Source organism: Solanum dulcamara, chromosome 4 (genome assembly GCF_947179165.1).
Source record: "Solanum dulcamara chromosome 4, daSolDulc1.2, whole genome shotgun sequence".
Taxonomy (NCBI): Eukaryota; Viridiplantae; Streptophyta; class Magnoliopsida; order Solanales; family Solanaceae; genus Solanum; species Solanum dulcamara.
The window spans coordinates 68,650,194-68,668,510 of NC_077240.1; the positions used below are offsets into that span (position 1 = coordinate 68,650,194).

An 18,317-nucleotide genomic window follows, 5' to 3' on the forward strand; every position below is an offset into this window, starting at 1 on the left:
ACCTATTTCGCTTTTCACTCGTGCAGTTGGACTGACTAGTGACTTAATTAAAGGTCTTTGAGTCTTCTTTCTAACACCATCAAGATTGCATTTTTTGGAGTTAGGAGTCAAAAGTTATGACTATCTTATGATGGACTAGTATTGTAGGAATTTCAGGCCTAGACTATAACTGCGGAAAACCTGGGCTTGGCACCGCAGTGGCGCGATGCACAACTATAGTGCCAGAAATAAGCCTCAGTAGTTTGGTCCTTGGCGCGATGTGTCACTATTAGGTGTGCAGGGTTTTAAGCCTATTTTCTAGAACTTAGAAAAATTAGGCTTGGCACTGCGACGGCGCGACGCGCCACTATAGCCCCACAAACAAGCCTCAGTAGTTTGTTCCTTGGCACAACATGCCACTATTGGGTTGCAGGGTTTTTAAGCCTATATTTGACTTGGTGCTGCAGTGGCGCGGTGCGCTACTATAGCACCAGGAGGGTTTTAGCCCATTTTTCCAGATTTTTGAGGAAGGACAAATTAGACATTTTCCCTAATTATATATACATTGACTTGGTCACGTTTTAGACCATTTCTTTTCAGTCCATTGCCTCTCCAAAAAGCCCTAATCCTCATCCTCTCTTCTTTTTCAATCCATCTCCAACAAGGATTGCCTTCAAGAATTTCTAAGATTCAAGCTTTCCATTGAAGACCTAACATCAAGGTTCCTTCAAAGTCTTCACCAAGGTATGTAAGGCTACTCAAAGCATGGGTTGAGTCCACCCATGTTCCCTACATCTTCTTTGAGATTGAATGTTCATAACAATGGAGTTTATTGATAGATTTATGTCCAAATGGGTCTTTCTTTCAACTATTAACTAAAATTTTAATATGTTGATATTGTTGAGTTAAGAAACTGATGTGCTACATGTTGGTATGAGTTGATTAATATAAGTTGTTAAACAAGTTTTGTTAATTTTCTTAAATATGTTGTTTACCTTAAATTGTTGATTTAGAACCTTGGAGTCTTGATGAGTCTCGGAAAAATTTGCTAAATGAATAGAGGAATGATTGGATAGTATTGTATGATGTTATAAATGCATATTTAAATTACACTTGAAAGATACAATTGGGATTGATCGAATAGTTTGATTGGAAGAGGTTTGATTGTGATAGAATTGACTATTTGACAAGGTTCCAAATGTGACTTGTTGATATTATTAGATTGAGATGATTGGATGGAGTTTTATGAGCATTGAGTCTTGGGAGGAGTATCGAGCACCGAATTTGTTAAGAGTAAGTAATAACTCGAATCCAATAACTACATTGCTAAACGTAGAAGGGGATTGAACCATTAAAGTCGGATGCTTCCCAAATTATTGTCCTCACATGATAGGACTTTGTTGGATATGGATCCATGATTGGTTGATTCGTTCATACCCTGGCAAGGTATGAACGAATGTGGCAACAACTTCGCCTTGTTGTACTATCACTGGCTCATAAGTGATGGTTTTCGGATAAGAGAAACTCCCATATAGGTCTTGATAGTACTCTGAGTCGGATTGGGTTAAATTGTATGTGATTAGATCCGTCTAAACCATATTCTTTTTTAGACTTAGGACACTTGATCGAGTTGTTCATTCTCCTGAGTTGAGATTTTGAGTTGATTTGATTCTTCATTAATGTTTGTTTTATTCGGCCATTTTACATACTCGTACATTATATGTACTGACGCCATTTGGCCTACATCATTTCATGATGCAGAGATAGGTACTAGAGATCATCAACCGATGCACTATTGAAGATCTATTCACTTTCAGCTAGTTGGTGAGTCCTCCTAGTTTCCAGAGGATACCGATAGTATCTTTATAAATTTGATTTGTTTCCCTTATTTTGATTTTTGGTAGCCATGGAATTGTCATCGGCACTTCCTGGATTATTGATAGAGGCTTCATAGACTAGAGTGTGGAAAATGTTAAATTGTTCGTTTTGACTAGTTCTATTCTTTCTAGTTATTGATTGGATATTTATTTGGCCTTTGGCGCTAGATTATGAATAGTATCCTTATGATTCAGTCTTCCGCTGGTAGAACATGAATGAATGAAAGTGTGACTGGACCAGGTGGTTCGTTTGAAGGCTAGAAATGGCTTTCGAGTGCCAGCCACGTCTAGGGTACCCTCCCAAGGCATGACAAGAATAGAGAGGCTACTTGCCATGGTAGACTCCGTAACATAATCATAATCATGTTCTACTGGGGCACATAGTTTGGAACTAGGGTTTGCTACTAGAGACTCCCTTACCAAGTATCTACCACAAATTCCTCTCAGTGCTAAGTTAATCCCAATAGAATAAGAATCATTAATATTAGAACAGACAAATATGTACCAATCCGCATTCATAAAATATAACATAAGAATAACTCCGTAAATCATGACTTCTTAACTTTGCTCATATAGAGACTTACCTTTTTAAGCATCTAAATCATTATTCCTTTATATTATGAGGAAAAACCTGCCACAATTCATTCATTCATACTTGAAACATAATTCATAACCTTTCATAAATCATTCATAAATCCTTCATAAGTTCAATTATAAATTCATAAATTATAATGAAAATCATTGACATACAGCATGGGTCTATGTGAAATCAATTTCAAATCATGTAGTAATATAAATTAATGCCTAATCAAGTGAAACAATATCAATTGAATCAATATAGGAAAGACCAATGAAGACTTGACTTGAAACTCTTTAGAAGTAGGTGAAATTGAATTGAGAGAATTAAATTCTTTTGGGACCCAATAGATGAATGGAATCCATTGCGAATTCTTGCATACCTTAGCTATGAAAGCCATAATTCAATGGAGATTGTACTTGACTTGAAGCTTGAACCCTACTTGTTTTGAAGAAGATGCTTTAGAAAGAATCCTTTAGAAAAACAATTTTGATTTGGAGAATATTTGAGAGAATAAGAAGTTAATGAAGGGTTTTGGGTAGTTATTGTTATAGGAATTCACACCAAAAATGTCAAATCTTAATTATAAAAGAGTGGAGAAAATTCCAAAATACACTTAAAAATATAACTGGACGACCCCTTATACGGAAGTCCCACGGACCATGTAACCCTCCACGGTCTGTGAAGGAGCTAGTAGACCTGAAGAGTTATTAGTTTATTGAAGATTTGACTTCTACGGGTGCCCTTACGGATTGTCTTGAGCATCACGAGTTGTAGACCCTTCCCAAGAGTCCTGAAGCTTCTTATACGGATCGTACAATGCCCCGTAAGGGGAAACTTCTTCAGGTTCCTTTTGGAGAGGAGTTCACGGATCATTACACAGTCCGTGAAACTTTCCACGACTCATGAACCCTTGTGTGGACCCTTGTTTGTTTTTCCACTTTTCCAGTTCCGTTCTACGGAAGCCTTCTACTGATTGTGGAGCCTAATACTGTCCGTGAAGGACCTCGTAAAGTGTCAACATACTGCTAATATTTTGAAATTTCTCTTTTTCTTTAGTTTCCATCTTTCGAAGTCTTACATAAATGAAGTTTATTAATAATATATAATGATTTATAACCCAATTTACTTAATAATGAACAACAACAACAACAACAACAAACCAAGTATAATCCCACAATGTGGGGTCTGGGGAGGGTAGAGTGTACGCAGACCTAACCCCCACCTTGAAACATAGGGCGGATGTTTCCGAAAAACCCTCGGCTTTAAGACACGAAAATAAATTCTTTCCATTTATTTGGTTTTTTGATCATTTGATCTCTCTAAGTTTTTTTAAGATTACGTTTTTTTAACACTATTCTTGGACAAGTGAAAATTAAAATATAAGAAAATGAATTTAGTAAAATAGCAAGTCAAAATGACCATAATAATTATATTTCCTAAATAATAAGGAATAAAATAAGTTGGACATCTATTGCCTGATTTATTTAATAATAGAAAGAAAATAATTTCATTTTTAATAATTAGGTATGTGAACTCTGAAAACCCCTTTAGGTTGTTTTAAATTTCCTTGAAAAATGATTCTAGAAGAAGAAAAAAATTATAAAATAAAATGAATTCATGAAGAAATTCAATTCAATTTGACTAGATTAATTAAATTTTCTTAGCAATAACACTAAACTAAGTAGAATATATATTTACTTAATAATGGAAAGAAAATAAATTGCATTGACCAGATTTCACTAATTTAGATATTAAAAAATATATAATCTATGATTTTAGGAGAAAAGAAAGAATAATTATAAAATAAGAGGAATTTAGTATAAAATTTAATTCAAAGTGACCAGATTCATTGTATTTTTTAAATAATAAAGATAAATTAAGTAGACTGTATATGGAATGAAAATAAAGCATTGACTAGATTTATTTTAATTCAGATTATACTTGACTATAAATAGGACCTTTCAAGTAAATCAGGTAAACCAAAAATACTCAATAGATTCTTTCAAGACTTTCCCCACTAGTAACTTCATTTGATGGCTGAGAGGCCGAGTTGGTTGCCGGAGAACTGGAAGTTCCAAGCGGTACTTCGCACTTCTGGCGCCTCTGCCGGAATTATTGATAAATACTATTATGAACCAACCTTTGAAAATAAATTCCGATCAAAGAATGAGGTTCTTTATTTTCTAGAAATGGGTGGCAAGCGCAAGAAGGAAAGAACTGAGAGTAGAAGTACTGTTTCTACACCATCTGAGATACCTGAAAGTAAAAAGAGAAAGAGCAACTCGAAAACAAAGAAAGTTAGTACTCCTTTTTACTTTGATTCTGCAAATCCGCCGGAGAGCGTGTGCTGGAATCAGACAGATAGCTATGAAGATACTTGGGAAGCTTCTATCAATGGCTACATGATTTCTGAGATCGAAAAACAAGAATGGAATTCTGTCTTCACAAGTGTATCGAAGCTCAAGATAAGCAGCACAAAAAAAGAGAAATAGATGGTTATAATGTTCATTGAGAACAATAAAAATCAATAAATGTTGTTGTTTGAAGTTATATGTCAATTTTATTTATGCTCATTAAGTAAAATATGAATACATAAGTTGATTGATATTTGTTCTTGTGTGATTTTATATATGATAGCCTTTTAACTTGGGTTATTAACTAGACACCTCATCTTGAACAAAATTTAAATTAAATGCCTTTGATGTTGATTATGCCAACATGACGTTGGTCTAATATGTACAAAATACATTTCTTTTAAGTTATAAGAAACATGAATAAGGTGAAATAATCTATAATAAAACTTTCTCGCCAAACGTTGTGGTAAACACAATAATCATAAACAGAATTAATTTGTACACAAATGATTTATCTCAATACGATTAGATCTCTTGTGAGTTTGTTATGTACTAGCTAGTGTCACTTATATATGATTGAAACAATGCCCAATGTTAGCTTGAAAATGGAGATAATATTTGTTATAAATAATTAATTCATTAATTTTAATAAAAATTTAAATAGATAAGGTATTCATTTGTATGTCATTTACTTCTATAGCAGATTTTAGTGTATAAAATTTATAAATTTTATACAAGAAAGATTATATTATTAACTTTTATAAGTATAAAATTTATGCATACAATCTAAGATATAAGTTGGACAATCATCTGTATGACTACAACACAAGACTAAATATAATTTATTTTTTATTATAAGAGAAGTATAATTTTAAATTTTTGTACTATTGCATTTTGTATGTATAGATCAGGTAGAGACAAGTCTTTAGCCGACTAAATAAAATAATTCACTAGTTCATTAAATATACTTATTCTTTTATTTTGATACAATTATAATTAGATTTGTATATTTTTTTATTTTAATTTATTAATATGTGACATTCTTTGGTGGGTCAATATACCTGAGGAATCCAATGATAATAATATACATTGGTGAAGTAATAGTTTGTTAAGAAAATCAATGTGTCGATCTAGAAATTGTTGATACATGTAATAAAAGCTTTTAAGTTTTCATGGTACATCGTACATGTGAATTTTACATCTAGCACATGAAATAAGTTGACTAAAAGCTTTTAAAAAATAATGAATAAATTAAATTATCGATAATTTAATTTGCTTGATTAGTATCTGAATCTTAACATGAGAAGTTAGTGAAATGATTTATTATCTATCATGATAAGATTAATTCATCAATAAATATACTAATGTTATAATAGAGAGTATTGTTAATTAATTTTATGGTCCCTATTGTGCATTGATAAGTAGAATTTATTGAAATTGGGAGTTTCTTTTATGGAAAGAAGACCTGATATGTTTTAAAAACATATATGTTTGGAAATAGTTACTTTTTTTGAAAAATTTATTGAAAAATTGTTACGATTGAAAAATAATTTTAGAACCCTAACTTGTTTGTCTATATAAAGGGTCTCTTTTCCAACGAGAAGAAAAACCATTTTTAAGAAAAAAATTATTTTGTCATACAAGTATTGCACAATTCAACAATTATTCATATGGCATAAAAAAGATAGTAGAATTTGAGTATCATCTTATTGGCTCTCTTTACTTCACATATAATAATTCAGTCACAAGAATGACAACTCACTACAGATCTCATCATGTTGAGGTTAATCATATACCTAAAATACTGAGCATCATTAAGTATAGATCGTTGCTGACCTCTTTACGTGTTGTTTCTTTTAATTTAACATTCGATAAAAATGATCATTTATGTGTTTTATGGTTTTGATAAAAAATGTGAACCTCTTGACTTGAAATTTCTATGAACTTGATGAAATTCTATGATAGCCTTAATGTGATTATGAACTTGATTATGTGAATTGACATGAAAATTGTAACACCTTTGAAGTCCCTTGCCTGATCTAACTCTAAAACGACCTAAAAATCCTACCAAGAAAGGACTATACAACTAATCTCTATGCTGGTGGCGTTTCCATGGCTCGTGGTGAGAACCACAGATCGTAATCCCTTTCGTGGAGCTGACTCCCAAAAATCCTAAGTCAAGAGGCAACCATGATCGAGGTTCACGACCCCTAATGGTCTTCACAGATCGTGAGAAGGTCCTTGAATCTTCCCCCCCCAGCATGATCCAAGTCCAGGACCACAACATCACCATGGACCGTGTTAAGCATGGCCTTTGGTGACCAAAATCAGTCCCTTAGCCTACAAATTGGTTTTTCATCTCATTCACACTCATATTTTCTAGAGAGAAGAGAATTAAGAAAAGAAAGAAAGTTAGGGTTCAAGGTCTTCGAGACATTCCTTCTAGTTTCCATTATCCCTTCGATTTCCAGGTATGTAAGGCTACCATAATGTTGATTGAGTTTGTCCACAATCCCTACATCTTCGGTGATTCGAGTTGATTTGAGTTTTGAGGTTCCATGAATTGAGTTCTTGAATTATTTAAAATTCCTATTGAGTTTTGTATAAGAATTTCATTGTGTTTTTGCATATATTATACTATTCCTTGATGAGTTTTGTTGAGTTGAGTTTTGTTGAGAGTATAAATTTGTGTTTGCATTCACCTAAACCCTAATTGAGATTTGATTTATTTTCTATGCATTGGTGGAGTTTTTAAAGAATGATTTGTGAATGGGTTGCATTAATCATATTTTGCATTATTTTGAATTTAAAAATGACAATTTTCATCTTCGATTGAGAAAGAGTTTGACCATGAGTTGGGTTTGAGATGTTTCCATTTAATATATTGATCATGTGTATTTTGAGTACAAACGAGTTGAGCATTATTACAATAAAACATCTATATTGAGGATGAGTTGAATAGTTAAATTATGCTTTAAATGCATCCTTTGAGTTGAGATGAGTTGAATTTTGAGCTACGTCCAAAAGAGACTAACTGAGTTAATTGAGTATTTTATTCACTATATGAGCAAAGTAAAGTATTTTGGGCGTAGTATTGAGCACCAATTTGGGTAAGAGTAGAGGCAACCCAAACCTCATAAACTACATAGCCTGCGTATGATAGAGGTTTTGCCTCTCGATGTCCCAAAATGATGGACTTTGATTGAGTTTAGATGCCATGAGTTTGAGAATCCCTTACCCTGGCAAGGTATTGGAAAGCTTTGGCAACGTTAGTTTTAAGCGTTGTATCATCACTAGGTCATAACTGATGGTTGTCGATTAGATAAACTCTCCAACAATAAAGTATTATATTTTTTATATTGAGTTGCATCTCTTATTGCATGTCATTTATAGAATTGTATTATTTTACTTATTGCTTTATTGAGTTGAGTCATTTCAGAGTGAGTCTATTTAGTTGAGTTGCATGAGGTTTAGTATTGTTGATTATATTCATTTCCCATAATTTTAAATACTCGTACATTCCATGTACTGATGCCTTTTGGCCTACATAGTTTCAAATGCAGATAAAGGTGTTAGAGATCATCAACAGGCACTCTGTTGAAGATTTTTTTTTCCTGATAGTGGTGAGACCTCCTTGTTTCCGGAGGAATCACATTTATTCAATTATTGCTTCTGAGTATTTCCTTTTGAGGTAGCTGTGGGTTTGTCTCAACACCTTCTTGACAATTGTTAGAGGTTTCTTAGACATAGGCTGAGTTGAGTGGATTTGATGTCTCTTCGAGTCTGTTTTGAAAACTATATTTTATGAGATAAGATTTTTTTCTTATATAAGATTATTTATTTAGAATATTCTTTCTTCGAGTGTTGATTTGATATCCCACGTAAGTGCTTCCTTTGAGTTATATTGAGTCTTTCACTGAGTAGTTGAATGAGAGATCAGACCGAGTTGTTCGCTTGGGGCCAACAATGGCCTACGAGTGCTGACCATGTCTAGGATACCCTCTCGGGGTGTGAAAAACATGGTATTAGATCATAGAGTTCAAGATTTCTAGGATGTCTATGAAGCTGTATCTAGTAGAGTCTTACTTATGGGTTTGTCGTGCACCACACTTATAATCAGGAGGATATAGGACATTACCAATTGTCTCACTTTTTCCATATTCTGAGTTCATGAGATAGAGTTTAACTTTTTAAATGTTTTCATCTAATTCGTGTGTTGCACATTGTAGATAATGCCTTCTAAACGTATCGCCAGCGAGGGAAACGTCACCAACATCGAGCTATCGCAGTCTTAGATGCCCCCTCCTTCTAGAGAGAGTACTAGGGGTCGACCTGCCCAGTCTATGGAGGAAACCAAATGCATACTATTCATCCCGCTCCTACTTCAGAGGACCTATTGCCATGCTCACTCAGTTCGTAGCTGCCCAGAGGGGTAACCAGAGTTCACCTACTCTTAGCTCTAGCTCTCAAGAGTCATCAGCTTCAGTGAGGATATAAGATTTTTTAAGGTTGAACCCACCAGTTTTCACGGGTTCTAAGGTTGAGGAAGACCCCTAGAATTTCATCGATGAGATGTGGAAAATACTAAAGGTGATACATGCTACTGTGGTTGAGGGAGTGGAGTTAGTTTCTTAGCATTTTAAAGATGTGGCGAATGTGTGGTACAACTAATGGGAGGAGGGAAGAATGTTGAGCCTGCTGTTTAGGATGAATTTGAGGGTGCTTTCCTTGATCATTTTTCTTCTAGAGCTTTGAGGGATGCCAAGGTTGAAGAGTTCGTGAACCTGAAGCAAGAGGTAATGACAGTGAATTTGTATGGTCTGAAGTTCATCCAATTGTCTAGATATGCTCCGGAGATGATCCCAAATATGTGATCCAAGATGAGAAAGTTTGTCTCCGACCTGGAAAAACAAGTGAAGAAGGAGTGTAAGGCCTCACTATTGATTTATGACATAGATATTCTAGGCTCATGGTTTATGCTCAGCAGGATGAGGAGGATAAGTGTCACGACCTGAATTCGAGCCAATGATGGCGCCTACTATAACCCCCGAGTAGGCAAGCCAAACCCAAATAAAGCGGAAGTCAAACCTCAATTTAATTAAATAATTAATAAAATAAGAACGCAGAAGCAAAAAGAATATAACGAAAGAAATGTCGGGCTAGGGTATAGATATGTAAATAGAATACAAAATATACAAAAGGACCGATAGCGAACAAAATGACGAACTGATCACTAGTTATAAAAATTGACAATGCATATATATACAATATAGATCAGACTATCCAAAAGTATAAGTGTAAGTCAGTACCAAAGAGGGAAAGTAGCAAGTCTCTGAATGTCGGGAGCTCACCACAATCCGAATCTGGCACAACTATAGATGATCAGGCGTGCAATGGGGGTGGCTCGAACTGGAAGCTGCATCAAAAAGATATAGAAATGCGGTATGAGTACCAAAGTACGAGGTACTCAGTAGCCATCATAGGCCGATCGAGCGCAAAAAGAATAAATATATAACTTGCAGCACGATGGTACCACTAATAATAAGAGAGAAGCATAAAACTACAGTTATGGGAAAAAGGGTTACGGGAAGAATCATTTGGTAAACAAGTAAATCTCAACCAAACGGTTAATCATAGTGATAATCTCAACCCACAAAATACCAGAGGAATGCATCAATATAAAATAGTAGATATAGATCAATATTTCTTCAAAAGTAGCATGGGGCATCCGGAATTTACACCTTGAGCTTCTAAATAATAATACTAATAATAGTAACCTGAATATGTTACAATGGGCAGCCCAAAATTCACACCTCTAGCTTCTCAATAATATTATTAATAATAATAACCCGAAATATGTGTCAATGGGCCGTCCGGAACTCACACCTCAAACTTCTCAATAATATTAGTAATAATAATAACCCAAACTATGTCAAGTAGCCACCCAGAATTCATACCTCGATCTTCTCAATATGAAATTTCATAAATAAAATATCACCGATATTTCTTTAACAAAATCCTTAACCTTATTCATCAACCAAAAGTTTTAATCTCATCATTTTGTTCTTTCTTTTGAAATGGTTCTTAACATCGGCGAGGCAAAATAATACAAGTAGTATGTCAAAATCATATATAATTCAAGCCTAGAAAAATCGCATCAAAGGCACCAAATCACAAACCTAGGACGGCGGTGTACCGAAAGCATAGCCTCAGGCCCAATATTTCAATATCGATAGAAAATAAGACACAAGCATAAGCCAAAATTCACAACAAGTGGCAACTGAAACCAAAAAGGTCAAACCACAGCTTCCTATTTCCAAATCACCTAGAAGCGAGTTCTAAGGATTCTAAGCCATGTAAAACAAGTAAAGATATCACCTAGACTATGTATCCTACAACTAAAACCCCAAGCTAGTAACTAACGATGATCATCAACTCCCTTTTTCTCAATGAGATATCAACACTTAAATCACCAACCTAATCATGCGTTACTACTCAAAATATACCAATTCTAACCAAGCCAAGTCTAACAAAGGTAAACCATAACCTACCTCAAAGCCAAAACCACATATGAATGGGTAAACTTGAGTTTTTCCCTTTCAGGATGCCTTCAAACGATGTCACTCTATCAAAATAAAGTCAATGATACCCATATTGCTAAAATTAAAAATGAAACTAAAATCGAGTCGAAATTCCACATTAGGACCTGCGCACAAAATTGAAAAATGAACTGCATCAAAGGGTCCCAAATAACTCAAGGAACTTGTGTCCCAAAAATAGGCACATTCGAGCACCAGAAGAGCTCAAAAAACCCCACCAAATTCAATCCTTAGAATAGTTCAAAAAACTGCAAGAAACAAAAAAATTATGCAAAACTTACCAGGTTTTTAGGATGAGAAAGGATTTTAGAATGTCCCTGCAAGAATTTCCAACATACCGGAACAAAAATGATCAAAATGGCTAAGAGGATCTCTCAAAAGCCCAAAATTAGTAGGTCTTCTAGAAATGGGCTTTTTAATTCACTAAAGCTAGTGAATTCGTTCATCGCAATTGCGAGCTGGGCCTCGCGATCGCAAGGTTTGATCCAGCTAACCCATTGCGATCGCGATGGTCAACCATGCGATCACGATTCCCACAGTCTTAGGCTTTTGAGATAGGGGTGCAAAATTTATTCAGAACCCCCCTAACACAAACAAACTTGCTACCCAACTAGAAATGGCATTCCAGACTCAATGTAATTGACAGATTTTCCAACAGAGGTCGTTTTAATGAAATATTGACTGAAGTCAACACTTTACAAAGAAAGCATTTAAAATACACAAACAACCTAAAACTTATTCTGAGCACCTTAAAAATTGAAACAAAGGTCGTTCAAGACCAAACTCGGCGTTACGGAGATAACACTGCTGACAGAATTTTCATCCGAGCGCATTTACTCAAAATGTTAACCGAAGTCAAACTTTGCTAAAACTTTAAAGTTAAAATGATAAATCTCCCAAACTCAAAACAAAGACTCCAAAATCCAAACCAACCTTCTTTCTAGACCAAAATGGACCTTCTAGAGCTGATAGGACCATCAAAATTCTCATACAATGCCTGAATCTCCATATGTTGACTAAAGTAAACTCTTTCAAACCTTAAGACTTAAAATGGCCACACTACCACAAAACTCAACCAAAAAACTTGGGAAGAATTCCACCTATCCTACCATCACATAAGATCTATAAAGAAGCTACGCGAAGGGGTAAAATGGTAAAAACATGCAAAAGCACGAAAATGACCTTGGAGGTCATTATAATATCCACTATTAAAAGGACTTTTATCCTTGAAATTCAAGGAAGAAAGGTACTTGGTGTCTCCAAAAGGTGAGGATATCGTGTCGCATATCCTGCTTGGTCTCCCAAGTAGCCTCCTTGACCAAATGATGCCTTCATTGGACTTTCACCAATGTAATCTCCTTAGACCTCAACTTCCTAACCTACCTATCCAAAATAACCACAGGCTCTTTCTTAAAGGCGATGGAATCATCAAACTGAACTAAATCCTAATGTAGCAAGTAAGACACATCCTGAACATACCGCCGTAGCATAGAAATATGGAACACCTGAAAGTGTTGGGGGCAAGGCCAACTTATAAGCTACCTCTCCTCTCGAATCTCATCACGCCCTTCATGGGCAAAACTCGTAGGAATACTCAATCTCTAACCATAAACTCCAAAGGTTGAACCTTCTTATCAATATAACTCTTCTTCCTACTTTGGGAAGTACAGAGCCTCTCCTAGATCATACAAACTTTATCCATCAAGTCACGCAACAAATAAGTGCCTCAGGGCCTAATCTTAAAAGAATCAAACAAGCCTACTGGGGAATGATATCTCCTACCATACAATACCTCAAAGGGAGCCATTTCAATGCTCGAATGGTATCTATTATTTTATGCGAACTCTGCCAAAGCCAAGGACTGATCCTAGTGACCTCCAAAATCAATAACATAGGCCCATAGCATGTCCTCAAAGACTTGCATAGTCCTTTATAACTGACCATTGATGTGGGGTGAAAAACTTTGCTGAGCTTGACTCGGGTACCCAAATCTCTCTATATAGACCCCCAAAAATGTGAAGTGAACTGAGTACCATGGTCTAAAATGATAGATACTAGCACCCCATATAATCGGACCACCTCTCGGATGTAAATATGAGCCAACCTCTAGGAAGTATAAATAGTCTAGAATGGTAGAAAGTGAGTAGACTTAGTCAATTGATGTATGATGACCCAAATAGAATTACAACCTCAAAAGGTACATGGTAAAACCACTATGAAGTCCATAGATATCCTCTCCCACGTCCACTCTAGAATGGGTAGCCGCTGGGTCAAACCACCTAGACTCTGATGCTTAAACTTAACCTGCTGACAGTTCAAGCACCTAGCCATAAAAGCTGCAATACCCAACTTCATCCCAAACCACTAATAATTCTTCCATAGGTCATGATACATCTTCACCACACCTGAATGAATGGAATATCTGGAACAATGGGCCTCCTCAAGGATGAGCCTAACTAAATCTAAAACTCTAGGAACAAAGATATGACCCATAATCCTCAAAATACCCTTCGAATCTAAGGTCGCCTTCCTAGTCTATCCACTAAGTTCCTTATCACGAATCACCGTAACTGTGGGTCTTTAAACTGTTGTTCCTTATTCTACTCCATCAAGGAAGACATAGCCTCTACATAAGAAAGTAGCCTGCTCGGCTCAGAAATATCAAAATGAACCATCTAGTTAGCTAAGGACTAGATGTTGGAAGCTAAATATTGTTGCTTAATTGATAAGAGTGTCAAAATCCCCATAATCACCACCTTCTCGCTCAAAGCATCTGCTGCTACTACATTTTCCTTGCCCGGGTGATACAGAATAGTGATGTCAAACCATCTCATTAAGGTCTTTCTGGCTGAATATGTATTAAAGACTACAGTGGTCAGTGTAGATCTCACAATGGGTTGCATATAAATAATGCCTCCAAATCTTCAATGTGAACACTACCACAACTAACTCTAAATCATATGTGGGGTAATTACTCTCATACACCTTCAGTTGCCTGGAAGCATATGCAATAACTCTACCCATCTTCATCAGAACGTAACCCAAGCAAACACCACAAAACATCACCATACACTATAAATCCCTGGTCCTCAACTAGAAGAGTAAGAATCAGAGATGAAGTCAACAACGGTTTGAGCTTCAAAAAGCTTGCCTCATACTCGTCAGACCACTGAAAGGGGACATTATTTTGAGTCAATCTAGTCAAAGACACTCCAATAGAAAAGAACCCCTACATAAACTATTTGTAATATCCTGCCAACCCAATAAAACTGCAAACCTCGGTAGAAGGGATGGTCCTAGCCTAATCACGAACTGTCGCTATCTATGCTGATTCTACTATAACCCCATCCTTGGAAACCACGTAACCTAGGAATGCCACAGACTCAAGCCAAAATTCCTACTTTGTGAATTGGGCATACAATTAATGATCCCGCATGGTCTGAAGTACTATCCTCAGGTGCTCCCAGAGTAGACTATAATGTCATCAATGAATATAATGACAAAAGAGTCTAAGTAGGCCTTGAACACACGGTTCATCAAATCCATGAATGTTGCGGGGGATTAGTCAACCAGAAAGACATGACTAAGTACTCATAGTGCTCGTATGGAGTCATAAAAGTATCCATAGGTATATCTGACTCACTAATCCTCAACTAGTGATACCCTGACCTCAAATCTATCTTAGAGATCATTGTTTCTCATTAGTCCTGGTCAAATAAGTCATCAATCAGCGACAATGCTTACCTATTCTTGATAGTTACCTTATTTAGCTTCCTATAATCAATACACATATGCATGGTACCATTCTTCTTTTTCACGAACAGAATAGGTGCTCCTCAGGAAGACACACAGGGCTTGATAAACCCTATACTCAAGAGGTACTGGAGTTGTACCTTTATCTCCCATACTCAACTGGAGCCATCTGATGTGGTAGAATAGAGACTAGTTGTGTACCCATCTCAATGTCAATGCCAAAGTCAATATCACACTCAGGAGGAAGGCTAGGTAGATCAGTGGGAAATATATTAGAGAACTCTAGAACCACCAAAATTGAATCTATAGAAAGAGTGCCAGCACTAGTGTCATAGACATACGCAAGATAGGCTAGACATCCCTTTCCCACTAACCACTAAGCCTTAAGGAAGGATATCAAACCACATGGTATATGGCTAACTACACTTGCCCAAACGACCAAAAGAAATACTAGGCATACACAAGGTAATAGTCTTGGAGAAGCAATCCAGAATCGCATGATGAGTAGACAACTAATCCATGCCTAGAATAAAGTCAATGTCTACCGTATCTAGTACAATCAAGTCCTCTCAAGTATCATATCCCGAGATAGTCACCACACAGTATCGATACACTCAATCCACTACTAAAGAATCAATTACGGGGGTAGCTACATACATAGATGCAAGTAATAGTTCATATAAAACATCCTATCGAGTAGCACAACAAGAAGACACATACGAGTAAGAGGAACCCATATAAAATAAAGCATAGGCAGACTAATGAGAGATGGAGATCGTACTTATGATGATGGAATTTGATGTCTACACCTTCGACTTACCTGAAAAGGCATACATGTGAATGCGCCTACCTCTACCACCTGTTCGTCCTGCCTGGGGACCACCCCTAGTACCTTGAGACTTACCTTGAACTCCGTGTACACTTTTTCTAGGGGGATGAATTGGGGCCCTTGAGGCCTTAACCTACTGACCCTATGGACTCTGCTGACTATGGAGTCTATGATGGCTGATAGTAGGACACTCCCTTGCATAGTGACCTATCACACCACACTCATAGTACTTCCCTCTAAATGAATCTCCATGTGATGTCCCAGCTAAACCTAAATTGCCACCACGGCCTGAGTACCCAAAAGTCTGACCCCTAGAATCCTAACCCCGAAAAGCTTGACCCAAAGTCTGGATGCTTTGACCGCCGGCGCCTGTTGATCCACTATCATAAGCTGTAAGGCTTATTGAATTATTCTACTAGGTGGATACTACTGTAGATGGCCTCTACCAAAAGAACCCCTACTATGTGACTAGCATCGCTTCCTCCATAGGTCTCATGATATATAGCCTCAATAGTATTAGCATGGTCTACTATATGTAAGATTGAACAACCCAATGCAACCATCTTCTCTATAGCCAACCTTAAGGGAACATACAACCCTCTAACAAATCGGCGTCGGTATAATCATGGAAAGGTGCCTATATAACTCATGAAATTGCGACTCATACTTTGTGACCATCATCTGTCCCTGTACTAATGGTGTGAACTCGTCTCTCAACTAATCTCTCAAACTGCATGGTACATACTTCTCCAAGAAGTCCTCAGAAAATTGAATACATCAGCGGCGATCCTGCGGGTCTACAATATACGATCTCCACCGCTGCTTCCCTGGTCTATCCTACTTGAAAGTAGTTTAATCAACCCTGTGGGACTCCACCAATGTGAGGTTATGCAACCTCTCATGGAAACTAATAAGAAACTCGTGGGCATTCTCGCCCATGGTACCTGAGAAACTGGGAGGGGACAATTTGATAAACCTCCCTAACATTTTTTTCTCCTTCAAATTCATAAAAGGTCTAGCTACCATATGCGGAACAACTATAAGAATAAAATGAATCATTGGATGGGGAAATGTTGTAGTAGGTTGCACGACTGGGTTATGATCATATTGTGCCCCAGCCTGGTATGAAGTTTGTGCCTCTTCTTGGACCTGAGGTCCAGCTAATGTGCTAGGGAAGGTCCCTGCTCGAGGCATACCCTTCATGAAGCTGACGGTCTGGGCCAGAGTATCATGTAACACTAGTATGGACACGAATTTGGGTGGAGACGGGGCTTGATCCTCCTTCACTGGCTGATGCTTGAACTGCTCAACCTCATTATCTAGCTCTAGTACTGGTGCTGTGGACTAAGCTTTGCCCCGACCTCTATGTCAACCTTGACCTCTACCCCGGGCTGGAGCTCTATCTACAGGCGTAAGGGGTCCTCCTTCACCTTGGTAGAATAGATCAATATTTCTTCAAAAGTATCATGGGACGCCTAAAATTCATACCTCGAGCTTCGCAATAATAATAATAATAGTAATTCAAACATGTATCAATAAGCCGCCTGAAATTCACACCTCGAGCTTCTCAATAATATAAGTAATAATAATAACTCGAAATATGTGTCAATGGGCCTCCTAAAATTTACACCTTGAGCTTCTTAATAATATTAGTAATAATAATAATCTAAAATATGTGTCAACGGGCCACCTAGAATTCACACCTCGAGCTTCTCAATATGAAATGCCATAAATAAAATATCACTGGTATTTCTTTAATAAAATCCTTACCCTTCTTAATCAACCAAAAGTTTTAATCTCATCATTTTGTTCTTTCATTTAAAATGGTTCTTACCACTGAAGAGGCAAATCAATACAAGTAGTATGTAAAAATCATATATCATTCAAATCAAGAAAAATTCCATCAAAGCCACCAAATCACTAACTTGGGATGCCGTTATATCAAAAGCACAACCCCTGGCCCAATATTTCAATATCATAGGCAAACAAGACACACATAAGCAAAAATTCACAACAAGTGGTAACCGAAACAAAAAACATCAAACCATGGCTTCCTAAGGCCAAATAACCTAAAAATGAAATCTAAGGATTCTAAGCGATGTAAAAAAAGTCAAGATATCACCTAGAATAAGGATACAATGACTAAGACCCCAAACTAGTCACTAGCGATGATCATCATCTCCAATTTTCTCAATGAGATAAAAATACTTAAATTACCAACTTAATCATGTGTTACAACTCAAGATATACCAATTCTAACAAAGACAAGTCTTACATAGGTAAACCATAACCTACCTCAAAGTCGAGACCATACACGAACAACTAAACTTGAGCTTTTCCCTTCCG

General features: G+C 36.5%; 1 protein-coding gene across 1 annotated transcript; it reads left to right on the top strand.

Annotated features, from left to right (window-relative positions):
• The first annotated feature begins 4,469 nt into the window (after positions 1-4,469).
• On the top strand, positions 4,470-4,928 carry LOC129884337 (methyl-CpG-binding domain-containing protein 5-like). The gene has a single exon (XM_055958654.1). It carries the CDS (start codon positions 4,470-4,472, stop codon positions 4,926-4,928), a length of 459 nt encoding a protein of 152 aa, XP_055814629.1.
• The last annotated feature ends 13,389 nt before the right edge of the window (positions 4,929-18,317 follow it).